This window comes from Branchiostoma belcheri, unplaced genomic scaffold (assembly GCF_001625305.1).
Source record: "Branchiostoma belcheri isolate BF01 breed outbred unplaced genomic scaffold, Haploidv18h27 scaffold7, whole genome shotgun sequence".
NCBI classification, from domain to species: domain Eukaryota; kingdom Metazoa; phylum Chordata; class Leptocardii; order Amphioxiformes; family Branchiostomatidae; genus Branchiostoma; species Branchiostoma belcheri.
Window position 1 is genome coordinate 400,133 of NW_017804353.1, and position 12,741 is coordinate 412,873.

Sequence of the window (12,741 nt, forward strand, 5' to 3'; positions counted from 1 at the left end):
GGGACAGTGAATTTGTAAACTTTCATGTATCATGTACCATGTATAGTCAAACCTGTCTGCCATGATCACTCAAAATGCTGACAGAAAAATGACCACAACAGACGAGATTCTAAATGCTAATTTGGTGGTCTTGATTCAATGGTTTGACTTAACTTGGTTTCTTCAATGTTAACAATTCGCAGTTCAGCACCAAGGACAGGGACAGAACAGCAGTGCAACAGTTTTCCTCTCAGCATTTCATCAACTGCCATTAAGCTGTGAATTTCTGATGTTCTGCATGTTTATAGTGATACTAACGATTTTATCCATGTCAAAGCTGTCAAACTATATTCATAGATAATGTTTAATAGTTGTACTAGGCTAAGGCCTAGGAAAAAAAATGTTGTGTTTCCGGTTACCCGACCGACCCTATGAAAAACCCCCCGACCCTAGCCTTTTTTGGGCCGACCAAAAATTTCGAGCGGCTAGCGGTCGGTTTTCAAAATTGGGGATTTTATCCCCAAAAAAATGTGCTCGTCATTCCAATTTTCTTCGGTCGGGCGGCGTGGATCGAGCGCTAATTGCACGGATCGGGCCGCTATTCAATTCCATTGTCGGCACAATCCTGTGAATTGACGATGAATTGTCGATCTCGCCATGACGCCACAAAGAAAACGTTGTCATTGGTAGAAAATCTGACACCCCGCTGGCGTTTCACAACAAAATTTTCATGTAAACAACTCCGACTGTCTTTGTTTACATCGCGAAAGCTCACCGATACAAAGTAAAACTCCCGCCGGCCGGCCGCGCCCGATCGCATGGTTGCGGCATGGCGCTAAGTTTTCGGCAGCTCGACGGAAAAATAATCCATCCCCAGAAGAAATGTTACGCATGAAAATAACAACTACAACTTGTTTTCCTCGTTATATGAGTTTTTGAGGCCGTAAAATGTTTAAAACGGTTGAAATTTGCTCGAAAAAACGGCTCGAAAATTCACGGCGAGAAAGACAACATGGCCGACCTGTTTTCACAATAACAATGGTCAAAGGTCAAGATAGCATCCAAATGTATAGATACATGTAATAAGTACATATTACAGTGCTAAAACGATACTTTAAACGCATGAAAAATATTTTTCGGCTACAACTGAAATAAAAATTCAGTTATATTTTAGTAAGGTTAATTTTCAAACATTACTGAGAAATTTTCCGAATTAATTGGTTTCTTGTGTAATATTGTTGTTTCTATGTATGTGCGGTTGGATGCTGTCATTGTAAAGACCCTTTACATACTGTAGTATTGGGAGAATCAGATGAGATATTAGAGATTATCACGCTTAGTACCGTGACCCGAGTGTCTCTCAAAAATTGTTTTTGAGTGGAGTTTATAAACATGATCACATTTTTATTTGTTCAGCTGTGTCAATATGTGATTTGTTTGAGAAATAGGATTTGGTTTAGTTTTTAATATATTAATGTCAGTTAACATCTTTGGAATAAATTGCTCCAAGTTCCAGGTAGTAAATACATGTACATTTTGTATCATGTATTTTTCACTTGTTGAACTTGTGGAAGCACCGTTGGCCCCCGGTTAGGGGTCATCCGGGGAACCTATGCCCAATTTTTTCAAAATTAAGGCCACACCAATTTAATTTGTTGGTTCTCGGAATCGCCGCTATCAGATTTCGCAGAATGAAAAAAAAAAAAAATCAATTTTACCCATAGGCTCCGCCCCAGAGGAGTTGCCAAAAAATAGATCAAACCAAAACTGCAGTTTTATCAAGGGATGATAGGTGTCTCTCTTACCAGTTGGTCATGTGACGTATGGGAACCAATAGAAGGCCTCTATTTTGCATAAGAAGAGGGGGAACAACATGGCGGTCAGTTTTGACAACAAGCTTCGTCCAAGTTGCTATTAAACCTCCTTGCTTGAATGTAGGCTTCAGAAGTAAGAAAATAATAGTGTCCGGAGATGTAGGAAAGCCACAATTTGTGATGTTGTCAGAATTTCTGGTGTTGAAATTCTAGGGGTGGAAAAATTTGCAGAACTTGAGCTGGAACCAAAACAACTTTCTGCCGGTGGGTTTGATGTCCTGTACGTAGTATCCTATGTCGTCCTTGTTTAGAGCGAACCCAATATATCATTCTGAACTGATTTAGCTATTGAGACTGCTATTCAGACTATTCATTTTTTAGTTTATACAATCCAGGATCATCATATTTATCATGAATTAATAAAATCAAATACATGTAACTGTTAGGTGGAAATACATATGTAAGATCATGGCTATATATGAAAAGAGCAACATACATAGCAGTAATTAAATATATATATATTTTTTTGCTTTTCTGTATACTGTACCTTGTACCTTTCAACACGAGAGCCCCCGGGCCCCTATTTCCAGCCCTGGCTTTACCATCAGACTTCACAGCTTCTTTTTTTTTTTTTTTTCGCCCTGTCGCTTCATTTTTTTCATGAAAAAATCCGAGAACCAACAAATTAAATTGGTGTGGCCTAAGGGTAGAATTTTTTTTGAACATGAGGATAATTAAGTACAGATCTTGAACCTTTCTACTGCCTTATACATCTGCAGTTGTACAGAAAATGTAGAACTGAAGTTGCAGGAAATGACCTCCATTTGTGTTTGGAAAAGACAAAATGCAATAGCTTCCCCCCCCCTCCAGACCTCCCCCCCGCCGCATTCGCACCCTCCTCCACCCTGCTCTGAATTTCTGGGGAGATCCCTGTCTGTGTAGTACAAACAGATCATACGTTCATTGTCCCGGCTTTGATTAAAAAAAAAAAAAAAAAAAAGTAAAGAATCCCTACCTACCGACCCTAATTTTTTCTGGACTGTAATAGGAAACACAACATTTATTTTGTTAGGCCTAAATGGCACTTCAGTGGGGAGAATGCAATCCCAAATGTGACCAATCTTGTAGCCATCTTATCACGGTTCATTACTGGAATAATTTTTTATCCACATAGCCTTCTTTATCCTGGGAGTGTGACTGTTATACTCAGTCTATCATACCTTCCCCCTTCCCCAGTCAGTATTGCCCTATGGAAGTCGTGTGGCATAACGACAGTGTTCAACCGAGAACCAAGAAATCCCGGGTTCGAGTCCTGACATGCCACCAATCATGTGCCCTTGGGAAAGGCACTTAACACGACTTTCCTCACTTAACTCAAGTGAAAATGAGTATTGTCCTGTCCTGTGTCTGTTTCTATATATGTATGGGACACAACACCAGCAACAGCTGCTTGTATCTCACATGTCTATTGTATTGTTACAATTTCAATAAATCAAATCCTGTATCATCTGAATGTTTCCCTAGAAGATAGTATTCATGAGCATGTTGATATATAGACACCGTCTATGGGTTACTATCAGGAGAAAACTTCAATGAGTCCCTTGTACATTGATAACATGTGGGTCACTAGCTAGACACTTATCTTCACAACCAAATCTAGAAACAGCCCCGCTTACTATAAAGCATAGGAAGCATGGGACAAAGTTAGTTGAGCTCTACCGGTTGGAGATTTCTTCCATTCATTTGGAGATCACTTTCATTCATTCATTCATTCAATCACATCTATGTATTCATCTCTATTTATCACTGTCTACATTTGCATGGTTTCTCAACCCCAATATGTAGGCAACTAGCTAGACGCTTATCTTTACAATTAGTACTAGAACTAGCCCCACCATTTATTAAGCACAGCAAGGAAGAGACAAAGTTCGCCATCACAATCAAGACGGCGTTCAGGAGGCCAAATGATCCGAGGCCTAATGTCTGCAGTTTGTCCCCTCAAACCTTCAAACATTCACTTCATCAGTTAGAACAGAGTAAATTAGTTTTGTATAAAGCAGCTAGTGGAAACTCTGTGTGTGCGCGCGCGCGGAGGGATATTGTACCAGACTGTCATGCCACACCAATTTAATTTGTTGGTTCTCAGATTTTTTCAGAAAAAATATGAAGCGACTGGGCAAAAAAAATAAAAACAGGTCTTAGGCATCCTATTATAGCCCCAAATGCTACAATAGGAGCCATGAAGTCAACACAAAAGGCTGGGTTAATATTCAAACAATGAATTTTGAACTTTGAATCAAACAAATGCATTAATAGATGGAAAAACTGTGACTGCTAGGAAGAAAAGGACTTTTCTCAACTGTTGGGGTAAAATATGAACATTTTTGAGTTGATTCAGATCCAGAATCTTTTTTTTTTCGCAAATCAGAAAAAAATGAAGTGGCAAACCAACAAATTATTACCTTTCTGCGGGCATGTTATCGAATCGACGCGGTTCCCTTCATTTGGGCTACAGGAGAGCGAGAGCGAACCGGCGCACTGATCATGAAAGATGATCTGTTTGCCCGACCAGAAACATCCAGTCTGCTGCACATAAATCAAACGGTCTTAACGCAATTAAAGCGGATGAGACGGCAGTCATGTAGGGAGCCCGCACAGGCGAGATTCGCTGGGGTGAAGCTATAGATAATCAAGTCGGCGTCCGCGGCACTTGATGGTCATTAGATACTGTAAATTATACAGGAATCGCAGATTAAAAGCATGCAGGTATTTCTGATGGATAGACTAAGGTCTGTAGACTGTGGCTCTAACATCTAACCATTCCTTACATGAAACTTCTTTCACATGCAGTATCATTAGATACAGGAATCATAGATTAAAAGTATGCAGGTATTTCTGATGGATAGACTAAGGTCTGTAGACTGTGGCTCTAACCGTTTCTTATAAACTTTGAATTCTTTCACTTGCACATCTAGACACCTATTTTACATGAAATGTACTTTTCTTCACAACATTCTTGAGAAGACAAAATATGCTATATCAGGGCTCGAAATACTGTGTGCATACATTGTATGCAGGTTAGTGCTTGTAAAATTCTGGCTGTGCAGGTATTTCTAATGTCTACCTGCACCTAACCTGTACTGGTCCATGTACTGGGTATATGCAGGTTAGTGCAGGTAAAATTGGAGCTGTGCAGGTATTTCTGATGTCTACCTGCACCTAACCTGCAGTGGTCCATGTACTGGGTATATGCAGGTTAGTGCAGGTAAAATTGGAGCTGTGCAGGTATTTCTGATGTCTACCTGCACCTAACCTGCACTGTACTGGTCTATATATGTACTGGGTATATGCAGGTTAGTGCAGGTAAAATTGGAGATGTACAGGTATATCCATTGTCTACCCGCACCAAACCTAGGCCTGCACTCATCCATATACTAGGTGTATACATTGGGGATTTTTATTTGCTGCATTGACTTTTACCACCTATGAAAATAAACTTTATAGTCTTTTTCAGCCTTCGCAAATACCTAGGACTGGTGCACAAGTGCAACCACAGCAATTACTAGTATCACAAAACTGCATACTTCTGTGCAACCAGTATTTCCAGCCCTGACTACATGTATACCGGTAGTCACCACGACATGGTATTTCAGAGATGACTTGGTGACCTGTGTCCCTCCAAACGGCCGTCACTCCCGGAGAGTCAGATTACCACGAGTCGGCAAAAAAAAATCACTTAAAACTCCTGGAGGGGAAAATTGGGTTATTAAAGAACTGCCAATGCCGCGGTATGACTCCTATGATGGAGCACAAGGATTGATTTCTTGTGTCAACGTACAGAAATATACGTTGTTATGGGATACGGGCCGTATCACCGGACATTCCAGTCCGATGAAAACTGCCACGTCAGCGTTTAATCTGGGACAGAAGGCGATCAAGATGCTATCATAAGTTGGAAACGTACCCAAGAAGACCAAAAAACAGTTACTCAAGCAACTGGATATGATTTTGGAAACAGTCAGACATTTTAGGTAGCATCCACTACCTTTTGTCAGTGACACTGGAGAGTTGTCAGAAAAGCAGGTTTATAAGCACGAACTGTTGATTGATATGCAATCAGTGAAGACAAATGTCCAAAAGGAAACAAAAGTTAGACAAGTCAAGACAAGGTTGATGCAAATTAGTCCTAAAGCTCTTGTTGTTCCAAAAAATGCAGGGAGGGGGGCTATGGGTAGAACTCACAGGCACTTAGGACTTAACGATGTCTTGTGTCAACGTACAGAAATATACGTTGTTATGGGATACGGGCCGTATCACCGGACATTCATGTCTGATGAAAGCTGCCACGTCAGCGTTTAATCTGGGACGGCAGGCGATCAAGATTTTGTCATAAGTTGAAAACGAGCTAAGAAGAACTCTTGTAACAATAATTTTATATCGTGTATAAATATTGGAACCAAGAGGTCTTGGGTTCAAACCCTGCCATGCCACTGATCTTGTGCCCTTGGGAAAGGTACTTTATACGAATTTCCTCACTTTACCTGGATGGCTGTGATCAAGATGTTGTCATAAGTTGAAGCCGTTTAAAAAGTGCTCTCGTATGTTTTACCTCTCACAGCCTCCATTTAATATTTTATCCGAGGAACGTCCCTAACCGAAGCTAGGTACTCACTTCCACCTGAGTGAAGTGAGGAAAGTCGTGTGAAGTGCCTTTCCCAAGGGCAAGTTAATGCATATTATTATGTTCTGCATCGTTATGCATTTTCCAACTACATTCAAGAAAATCACAAGTCCCCGTTTGTCCTCTAGCACAATGTCACCTTGAACGCACCTTCCGTGACCGTAAACCGCCCCCCTCCCACCCCACAGTCCATACCACCCACCACTTCACACTGACGGCAATTTCTTTCATTGCCTAGTTTGCACTTTTAGGACCTATAAAGTGGGCCCGATGATGCATGGCCCAATCTTGGCCACTCTGTAATAAAACCCAGACTGACCATTTGCCTTGCTGAGATATGTATTCGGGACGGTATATGGCCCGAAAATCGGCCCGTCCAACGGTTTGCTGTGGAGTCCGATTTGACGCCCGATTTTTCACCGGGAGTATTTAGGACCGATCCGTCGCGAGTCGGTATGATTTGAGCAGGTAATCAGTTTGTGGCCGGGGGCACGTTTGTAAGGCAAAAAATGTCGTGTTTCCTGTTTCCCGACCGACCCTAGAAAAACCTGCCGACCCTAGCCTTTTTGTGTGTGTGTGGATATAAATTTATGTGCAAGGGATATAAATTTTTTTAGCAAATTTACCTTTTCTAGCTATCAGTTTGTGGGGGCACATTTCTAGGGAAAAAAAATGTTGTGTTTCCTGTTTCTCAACCAACCCTAGAAAAACCTGCCGACCCTAGCCTTTTTTTGTGTGTGGACCTCTGAAAGGGATATAAATCTTTTTTAGCTGATTTACCTTTTCTGGCTATCAGTTTGTGGGGGCATGTTTCTAGGGAAAAAAATGTTGTGTTTCCTGTTTCCCGGCCAACCCTAGAAAAAACTGCCGACCCTAGTCTTTTTTGTGTGTGTGGATCTCTGCAAGGGACATAAATTTTTGAGCTGATTGACCTTTTCTAGCTCCATGATCAGACACCTGAGTGATAAAACATTGTACAATCAGTTTTCCAACATTGACATTGAAAATATCCTCAAAGTGTCCTCATGCAAGTTTTACTTTTTTCTGCACTGTATAAGCAAGGAGCTAAAAGAAGTCTAAAAGAAAAAAGACAAAAAAGATCATCCCTACCTACGGACTAGCCTCCGTAGCAGGCTTATAGAACTGGGGGTTTGGTGGTCTTCGGCTGTTTTCTGATAAAACGGGGTAATTATTCAACCAGACCGGCTATGTTGTCTATATACAGTCAGAAAATAGCACATAAAAGATCCCAGAGACCCTGAAGACCCCAAACCCCCAGTTTTTGGCATGCTATGGAGGTTACCTACCGACCCTAATTTTTGGGGATCAAAACAGGAAACACAGCATTCCTTTCCCTCTGCCTAATCAGTTTGAGGGGGCAGGTTTTCCCAGGTGCAGGGGCAGGACTAATCACATCGGTGTCGAACGCCGGCAATTTCGACCCGACCCAAGGTGGAATTACCGACAATACATCTGAGGGGGGAGGGTGACAAATGGCAGCAATCTGGGACACGCTGTTTTTTTTAGTCTTGCTGTTTTTTCGAGGTTCAGTCACCTGGATAGGAATTAATGTAGCTCTGGATAAACCAGTCAGCTGGGTGCTGTGTGTTGCTGGTTATACATAGATACTTGTCTAAGATGTGATAATTACAAAAGTGTTTTCCTAATGTTACAAAATGTATGTATTGGTATATTTTCAGGCCAGTGCTGGATTCTTTAATTACTAATCATAACATCATGGTTGTCTGGCTTAATTGTTTTCTTTCAATATTTGTCATCATTCATAACTATTTGTACCTGTGCTGTATCTGTACATTGCATACATGTACATTGTGTATTACTGTATGTTTTCAAAGAATAGACTGATCTTGTAGCCATTAGCCCAATTTGTATACGTAGTAATGCAAAAAACTGGTCAAACTCTCTTATTGGTCTAACGTTATACAATCATGTACATTGCGTCTGACTTCTCTGTCACGACCAGTGGAAGAATAGCTCTTTGGTGAGCGAAAATAGATCGAGATCACTTTTCTTTTATTGGTTAAACTGTGAATTTGTACAATGACTGTAGTTAGCCAGCATCGGTCTATAATAATTGTTTGTTTGTACTGAAGCAGCATGTCAGCAGAACATACTGCGCCTGTGTGAAACCCCCATTTTTCACAGTTTTTGTTGGATTTTTGGTCAAAGTCGCATCAGAATTTTTCCTGTGGACAGACATATTTTCCGACATAATATTAAACTACAGACGCGATGTTAACCTTATGTAGACGCGAATACAACCTTATATGAGACATTCTGCCGAAGTGCTATGCACAATACATTACGGGTTTTGCTCAGGTGCAGTACGTTCTGCCGACGTGCTTACTGAAGCTTGCATGCTGGTCCACCTGGTGCTAGTAACTCCTCGTGTCCCACTGCCCAGGTAACTGCCAGGAGCTGCCTGGACGACCGCCCTGCCCGCCCGGTACCGGTACAGCTCTTTTCCTCAATTCTCTTCTCCATCTGGCAGCCCTAACTCTACTTTCCAGCTGTCTAAGGGGGCAGACTGTTAGGTGTCAGGACAGGGTTGTGGCTAATGTTTGAGTAACCAAAATTGTACTTAGCCTTGGTGCCATCCTCTGTAGTTACCGCCGACTACCATGTGAGCCAGCGACAGTAAGGAGCCTGCAATAACTATGGAGGATGCATGGCACCCAGGCTAAATTATACTAGCCTAGAGTCCAGTCAAATTGTGTTAGCCTGGGTGCCATCCTTCATAGTTACAACCTGCTCCTTTCTGTGGTGTCCAGTGACAGTGGCAATAACTACAGAGGATGCATATAACACCCAGGCTGAATTGTTTGGCCTAGCCCAGAGTCCAGTCTGGTCTAGTACTTTGGTGTGCTTCCAATGGTTGCTACCTGTTGACTATTGGAAATGGACTGAAGCTAACAAGGCTGGACTCGAGGCTTAAAAATTGCACTACGGGCTATCATTTTCTATGCCTAACCTATTTGTATTACGTTGTTTGAATTTTCTTAACAACAAAAGCCCTTCCCTGGTCACTTAATAACATGCTCCTTCAAGGCACATGCGGTTGTGTATGTTAAACCTTTTATTGCAGATTTTGCCGGTTGGTAGAAAAGTGTGGGATTTCTTCCAGGACTTATACTTACCCCTTCTTGCTTTGTGTTCTGCTCAGTTAGGCCACACCAATTTAATTTCTTGGTTAACGGATTCGCCCGCTTCATTTTTTTCTGATATACAAATAAAAATAAAAATTCAGAATCAACTGCAAAATGCTCATATTTTGCCCTGAACAGTTGAAAACAGTTCTTTTCATCCTAGTTGTTATAGTTATTCCATCTTTCAATGCAATGGTATCATTAAAAGTTAAAAATTCATTGTTTAAATTTTCAACCATCCTGGTGTGTTGACTTCATGGTTCCTATCGTACCATTTTGGGCCATAATAGGATGCCTAGGCCTATTTTTATTTTTATTTTTTTTTCGCCCACCCGCTCCATTATTTTTCTACAAAAATCCGTTAACCAAGAAATTAAATTGGTGTGGCCTTAGTGACTGCTATATGTGTGTGTGTGCTACTTTCTTCGTTGTTGTTTGTCTTTTACTACTAACATCACGTTTCGAACTCAGTACCAGGTGTGTTTATTATCGATACTAGATTCCCAAGGGACAATGGTGACCTCCACCCCTCTGACATGTTTGCACCAATTTCTATCGGCTCCGTTGATTGGTCGGTTTGTGGGTGTTTTATCGACAACAACCAATGAAAACCTGCGTATGAGACAATGTGTCTTTACTGTTTCCTCTGCTCAGGCGGCAAGTCCCATCTGAGAAAAACGTCCAACAAACAGGAGCCTTCGAAAGAGACTGTCAGAAAAATCCAGAGGTATGATTATTGTTAACCATGCATGTCGACATTGTTGAACGTAACTTGTACATGTATTTAAATGTACTATGATAGCCTACCTACATACAAAAATGTACTATATAGCCTGCCGTGTTGATTTTACTGAATATGTTGATTGTAAACTTTGGCACAATTCAGTTCTTACTGCAAGGCCGAATTTGTTCTGTGCTTTATTTCATATTGGTTTTCCAACCGCAAACATACATACAATATTTATGAATAAACATATTACTACTACTGCGTAAAGAGACTATTTTTACACAACCAAGTCTTTTATTCTGCTGACATTTCGGTGACCGTCTGTCACCTTTCTCAGGGCAATTATGACTGGTTCACATTGCACTGCAGCACAGGTGTCGCTGCTATAGATGCATTCCAAAACATACAATATTTACATATTCACACATACAATGTATACCTATGCTGCAGAGCAATGTGAAACAGTCATAATTGCACTGAGGAAGGTAACAGACGGTCACCGAAACGTCGGCTGAATAAAACACTTGGTTGTGTGTTAAGAAAAGTCTGACTCTTTACTCAGTGACTTACAAACCTGATGTAACTATTCACGAAAATCACTATTACTACTCTCGCAGGTCCCAGATTTGGCAGATGGAAAACGAGTTCTACCAGTTTGCGCTGAACCAGTTTCATCACGTCGTTCGGAGATCGTTACGACGGGTCAACGGCGAGCTAACGCCGCTAGGAGCACAGTTTTTCTACGAGAAGATTCGACCACGGTAGTACAGGCTAAACCGCATTACAGGTTAAAGAAAAGGAGATTAATTTTGTAGCCATCTTGTAGCAAAATAAGACTCGTCTTGTATTGTTCTACATCAAGTGCCCATCCTAGGAGTATGAAAAGTTATTATTTTTTTGTTTAAAGTTTTACTTTGCTTTGTTTCGAGTGATTAAGGAAAACTTTAATCATGAATGTAGTCAGTCCTAGCCTGATGACTTCGCTAACTTTAGAGTTAGGCATCTGTTTGTAAATGTTTAATGGTGATGATCACAACTCTGCAATTTCACTGCAAAAAAATCATTCAACTAAAGATGAATCCTGATACAACAAGACCGCAATATTGTCGTTTACATCTTTCGTATTTGAAGGAGGGGGGCAAGATATCAACCATTCACACTAACTGTACCGTACTAAGTGAATATGTTGCATTCATGTATAAGTGTAGTTTTGTACTAAGAGTCACAGTTTTTTTAGCTTTAGAAAAGTAACATATTAAAAAAAGTGACAAGGTATACATATTTTTGTGTGAAATATTGCAATTCATATGTGAAACCTTTGACAGGGAGTTTTAACTATTTTTTGCATGTTACTTCTCGATGAAGGCATGTTTTTTGACATTGTTCTTATGCTTTAAGATACATGTACTAGTAGTTGGTTATGCAACAATGATCTACATGTAACATTATACCGACTTCTATTTTGGCCAAACATTGAATATGATTTTTAGCTGCTTTATAGTAGGTAAGTTTGTCAACTAATGATATTGCCACATACCTGTAGCTTGTAATATGATGTACATGTATATGTAACTCTATGTATATACATTGTACATGGTATACATGTTTTTGTTATATGTTGGAACAACTGGATTGTGAGTATATCAGAAAGTCTACTTGCCTTTGACAAGAAGCATACATGACTTGCCTGAGTGTAGACATCTGTGCAGATATAAGTTTTGAAATGCATTCTTACAATGTACATTGTAATGTACAAACTCATTGCCACATTTTTTAGGCCTTCATACAACTGTTTGTTGAAAATGTCAAAACTGCCTTCAAAACCAAATATTACTATGATTTTCAGAGCATTGACAAACAAGTACATGTGTACATGATAAAGCTTTATACCAGAAATTCTTGAAATAGAAAATGGACACTACAAGATTTGACTATGATACCCACCAATTTATTAAGTTTATGTTGTCAGTGAAATGTTCTTATTGATATTTTATATGCCAAGTGAGACCGCCAGATATTTAGGTTGAATTCTGATCATTCTTGTGTGGCAGAATGTAGCTTTGAAACATTGTCAGTGCTGTTATGTGTGACGATATCTGAAACTGTGAAATTATATAGGCCGTGCGTCAGTGGAAAGAAGGACCTCTATCTTTTTACGTGCAAACTGCAGCTTGCATTCTCTAGCAGGGTGAACCTTGCACTGTATAAAAGTGCTCCCTCCAGTGCCATGATTGTACAATTATTTGACGAGTCAAATTTTAAAGGTGATTTCATTGTTATCCTGGGGAAATTGGTGTTTGTGTGTAACCAAGTTACCAAATATGATAAACTTGTAACCAACAATAGAAAGAACATTGTCAGAATGTACTGCGC

The 12,741-nt window shown here is 40.3% G+C and overlaps 1 protein-coding gene across 3 annotated transcripts in view; it reads left to right on the forward strand.

The window, feature by feature from the left end:
• Nucleotides 1-11,749, forward strand: part of LOC109484703 (heparan sulfate 2-O-sulfotransferase 1-like) — a 96,265-nt gene extending 84,516 nt beyond the window's left edge. The window contains exons 7-9 of one of the 3 annotated variants that reach the window (XM_019788054.1): nt 8,900-8,947; nt 10,296-10,368; nt 10,986-11,749. In XM_019788054.1, coding sequence (XP_019643613.1) covers nt 8,900-8,947; nt 10,296-10,368; nt 10,986-11,133 — 269 coding nt within the window. In that variant the 3' untranslated portion in view covers nt 11,134-11,749. The remainder of the gene's footprint in view (nt 1-8,899; nt 8,948-10,295; nt 10,369-10,985) is intronic. The other 2 variants (XM_019788056.1, XM_019788057.1) reach the window with 2 other exon arrangements.
• Nucleotides 11,750-12,741: the final 992 nt, after the last annotated feature.